At 55.4% G+C, this 5,000-nt stretch overlaps 1 protein-coding gene across 1 annotated transcript in view; it reads right to left on the bottom strand.

Moving 5' to 3' along the window:
* The window catches only part of taf3 (TAF3 RNA polymerase II, TATA box binding protein (TBP)-associated facto), a 36,458-nt gene that overhangs the window by 5,043 nt on the left and 26,415 nt on the right, over positions 1–5,000 (bottom strand). Inside the window, exon 3 of the mRNA XM_027026829.3 lies at positions 2,384–4,080. Within this exon, the coding sequence (XP_026882630.2) occupies positions 2,384–4,080 (1,697 nt within the window). The remainder of the gene's footprint in view (positions 1–2,383; positions 4,081–5,000) is intronic.

The following is a 5,000-nucleotide window of genomic DNA, read 5'->3' as shown; positions in this document are numbered from 1 at the left end:
TTCAGACGCTCACTCGTTATTTAAACACACCCGGACCGAGAGTACATTAAAAGGTTCAGCTGTGCCCAAATTGATTAATCAGGTCTTAAATGTACTGTATCCAGCATGACCTAGAGCAAAGCTGCACTACAGTAGACCTTACTAAAGGACTGATAACGGGGGGAGGGGGGTGGGGGCATCAAACTCAAACATTTCTACAAGAGAATAATGAGATATAACACAGTTTAGCTTAAGGAGACTTTCTTTGTGCTATTTAGTGGCCAAGAAAGAACGCTGTATCGGAGAGGAAGATTAGAGAGGTTGAAGAGGATCTTCTGGCGAGGCAGGGAGGCGTCAGAACCAACCCCCACCCTCGGGAGGGCTCTACAGAGACTGCTGAAGGTGACCACAAAGTCCTTCTCACCCGCGGGACGACTGCGCAGAGCTTGCCGTTTCCAAAGGTACAAGCTTGCTCTGACCTGTCGCAGAAGAGCCAACACGGTAACAGCTGCAAAGGGTGTAAATGAACAGTACGGAAGACATGGGGGGGGGGGGGGGGGGAACGGAAGGAGGGACTGGCCAAACTACACGTGTGTCTGGTGTCAGTTTAGGTGGCCCGTAAAAGTGACCGAAAGGAATTTATAAAACTGCTTAGTTTATATCAAACTGACACCATAAACCAGTTTCCACTACTAGTAACAAACGGATAATTATTTTTCTAGCTTAAACGTCCACCAATGTGCAAAAAAAACAAAACAAGTTTGTCTTCCTCTTCTCTGCTCACAAACGGCACGAACACAAACAGCCTAGTTCAAGAGTCTGAGCACTTAAATCTGCCTCTTCATAGCAAGCAGTAATGTTTCCAGTATGCATCTCTGTGGGGGATTCCCGGCAGCCCATCGGTGTGTCAGAAATCCTGGTGCCACCTCCGCCACTCTGTCCTTCGGAAATTCCTGACCGCAGCTTTAAGTTAATGATCTAGATAACAGAGAGGACGGGGCAATTCTGCGCGGTGCTACTGCGGGACATTCATCTGCCCTCTCCTCTGGCTGGCCTTCTCAAACTCCCTCGCTCTTTCTCCCCATTTGGTCTGCGCTGTGAAATACTCGGTGTCAATCCGGCATCCCCCCCCCCCCCGGTCTGTGGCAGCAAATGGGAGTTTTGGGTGGAGGCGCTCGGGAAGGCGGTGTCCGAAAAGCACCCGCGGACGGCAGGGGGTGGAGGTCCTGAGATAGCACCACTCCTGTGTGGCCCCCGCGGCGGAGCCATTGTGCCTGGATTTGTCCAGTTTTTATGTAAACGCCATACTCTTTTCACCTGAACTAATACAACCAGTGGCGTAAGCCCCTTACTGCTACGGACGGCATTTTTCTGCTAATCTCTGCGGATTTAAGTCCTTTCCACACATACCTCGGGGCAGCTGCTGATAAACCGGCCCCAACTCAACACCGCCACGACTGCCCTTTCTCTTCCCTGCCACTCTCTCTTCTCTCACTTCTTCTCCTTTTTTCCTCTCTCTGGGACGCCGGCAAAGCAGCCTTGCAAAAAATTAAAGTGATCAAGAGATTTAAGCAGAGAGAGCAAGAGAGTGAGAACGGGAGAAAGAACGGGGGAGAGAGAGAGGAGAGAGAGAAATCGCTTTCTGTATCCCATCTAGTAGTGGCAGCCTGAGTGGAGAGAAAGGAGAAAAAAAAGAAAGAGCGAGCGCACGAGCAGGGGAGAAAAAAAAGAGGGTCAGAGAGAGCCGCAAATTCTTGTGGGAGAGGGAGACGGAGAGAAATGGAATTCTACACTTAGCTGTGTAAATCAATCCTGAAAGATCTTGTGTGATGTACACGCATTATCGCTGTGCTGGACCGAGAAAAGACACTGGAGGCTGGTTTTGCTGAAGAGGAATTAACACTTTCTCTATCGTTGACTTGCACAAAGACACACGCACGCATACCCCAAAATGGTCTGTGGAATGGGTAAACAGAAGCTCTGAGGTGTGAGTATTATCCCCTGTTTGATTTGCACATAGATTGACAGCTTTGTGTATGCACACACTTTTGTGTGTGTGTGTGTGTGTGTGTGAGTATAATTCTTCACACAAGGGAAGCTGTAGGATTTCAGGGACAAAGTGAGCGAAAAAGGATCGAAAATGTAAATGTCATTCGGTAATCTGCCTATGATCTCCAAAAGTACTAAGTACACCCACACCCACACCCACACCCACACACCCACCCAGAGAAAGCCAGACTCAGTCTGCAAGTGATCTCTAGAATCATGCCTGTACACAATGGCTGTGCATACAGTAAAGGTGAAGATTTGTGAAGTGCTTTCTGCAAACTGCTGCAGCGGGAGGTGGGAGGGCGTGTGGGCCTGCCGGCTACGCTGGAGCACCAGTGATGCCCCCCAGTCTTACCATTAAAGCTGGCTTATCCACCTTGGGCTTCTCCTTCTCCTTCACCTTCTCCTTCTTCTCCCTCTCCTTTTCCTTCTTCTTCTCCTCCTTCTCACGGGGCCTCTCCTTCTCGCGCTCCCTCTCGCGCTCCTTCTTCTTCTTCTTCTCCTTCTTCTCCTTCTTCTTTTCCTTGTCCTTGGCCTTGGCCTCCTTGCCGTGGAACGGCTTGTCGGGTAGGAGGGGCTGCAGGGGCGGGAGCATGGGGGGCAGGCGCAGGCAGGAGGCGGGGCTGAAGAGTGGGAGGACGGCGGGGGCCGCCTCCTTGGGCCCGAGCGCCAGCCTCCGCTCCTCCTTGGCACGCTCCTTGCCCTTGTCGCGCTTCTCCTTCTCCTTCCGGCTCTTCTCTTTGTCCTTCTTCTTCTCCTTGTGCTTATCCTTCTCCCGCTTGGCGCCGGACACGTCCCGCCGCTCGTCGGCGCCGGCCAGCACCGCCAGTTCGGGCCAGGGCAGCTTGCCGTCAGGCGCCTGGCCGCGCTCCTTGTCGCGTTTCCTCTCCTTGCTCTTCTCCTTGCTCTTGCCCTTCTCCTTCCCCTTCTCCTTCAGCCGCTCGCGCTCCTTCTTCTTCAGCTTGGTCTTCAAGTCCTTCTTCAGCTTTTTCTTGACCAGGGCGGCGGCCGCCACGGCGGAGGCGGGGTCTTTGCGCTCTGGCGGCAGCTTGAGCGGAGGCGGTGGCGTGGGCGGGGAGTCCGAGAGGGAGTAGTAGTAGGTGTGGCCCTGGGGCGACTGACAGGGTGGGGGCTGCGCCTGGTTGGCCTTGCGGATGACCTCGTCTATGGAGTCGTCCATGGTCCAGCGGCTGGGGGCGGCTAGGGGAGGGGCCGGCGGGGGCGGGGGTGGGTGTTTGCCGACGAGGGCCGGCGCGTGCTTGGTGTGAGCGGGCGCGTGCTTGGGCCCCCCGACCGGGTGCGCATGTTTGGGCGGCGCCTTCGCGGGGCTGGGGAGACCCTCGCTGTCGGAGTCCGAGTCGTAAGCGAAGGGGTCTGCAGCCCCTCCTCCGTCCGCACACGCTCGCGCTATCACTGCGGCGATGGAATCTTCGATGGCCTCGTCGCCCGGGTCGTGACCTTTAAACTGACCGTCCTGAGGAGCCTCTTCGATGTGAGGCGGCGCCCAGGCCCGCCCACCTGGCAGTAGATGGGCAGGACCTGGCCGCGGGCTGCGGGGGCTCCTGGGTCGCCCAGGCGACCTCTTCCCTGCTTTCTGGCCGCCCTTTTGCGGAGTGATCAAAAGAGGGCGGGCTGATATGCCAGAAGAGGCGGAGCCGCCACCTCTTTTGGGCGATTTGTTCTTCTGCCGGGCAGGGGAGAGTGAGGGGATTTTGGGCTTGTGGCCGGGCGTGGGCGGGGCTGGGACAGGCCGGGGTGGTTCGAGTGGCAGCGGGGGGGAGGGGGAGCGTGGTACGTGCTGGGGGTTGAGCGAGCTGAGTGGCTCGCGTGGCTCGACGCTCCACTCAGGGCTGGCGCCAGGTTTTGTGCCCAGACGGGGCCTCTTGGCAGCGGGAAGAAGGCCCTCTGGCCGCGGGCTGTCCGCGGGTCTTGGGCCCAGCCAGTTCTCGTCATTCTCTTCGTCCTCGCCATCCTCTTCCTCGCCCAGGGACACCTGCATGGCCTCGGCTGACGTGCCCATGTCTGCAGGGACCTGCTCTTCCTCCTCCTCATCTGAGAGAGAATAAGACGAGAGAGACACATTTAATCCCACTACATATAGTCATATAAAACACACACACACACACACACACACCCACACACACACACACCCACACACACCCCCACACACACACAGCTTCTGGAAAAATGCAATATGAACATGGGACAGATGCCACAGGTAGGCTGACTGCACCCAGCTTGTGCGGTCCTGGCCACGGTTCTGTGGAAAAGACGATCCATCTTCGCCAAGCTGGCATTCAGGGCTAAAGCAACAGGGATGGAAAGTGATGAAGTTCTCAGAGGCTAAAGTGGGAAACTCAAATCCACGCAGCCCACAATTCAGCTGATGAACCATTACACTCTCCACTGCACGTGTCTGTGGAGAGAGAGAAAGAGAGAGAGAGCGAGCGAGCAAGCGAGTGAGCGAGCGCAAGGGATACTGAGAGGAGAAGAGGGAGCGTCTTTGGGTGGAAGCAAGGACAGATATCAGGACAGCAGATCAAAAATCCCTCACACCTGATTACACAGCTGAACAACACAACGAACAAGAAACATGCGGGTGCGCACACACCCCCACACACCGAGCAATATATTGTGCGCGTAATCTTCAGAGACATCAAACTTTTCCCAATAATTTCTTCACTCCGACGCAACACGCACAGACGCGCGCCTCCACCCCCGCCCACGCGGCGGTGTGCGGCGACACTGGTTAAGCGCTGGCGTGACAGCCCCCTGGCCCCTCAGTACCACAGTAGAGGACAGGCAGAGCAGCCGTTCTCCTCTGACACCCTCCATTATAAATAGTGTAATCTATATGGTAATACTGTTGTATTCTATAGGCACCCAATAGGGATAAGATAACATTGTGACTTGGGGCCTTTTTCTCCCGCGCCGGCCGCTATGGTAATAGTTATCAAAGGTTATTTGGGAAT

The sequence above is a fragment of the Electrophorus electricus genome, chromosome 11 (genome assembly GCF_041902795.1).
Source record: "Electrophorus electricus isolate QZ-2024a chromosome 11, ASM4190279v1, whole genome shotgun sequence".
NCBI classification, from domain to species: Eukaryota; Metazoa; Chordata; class Actinopteri; order Gymnotiformes; family Gymnotidae; genus Electrophorus; species Electrophorus electricus.
This window is presented reverse-complemented; position numbering and strand designations above follow the sequence as displayed.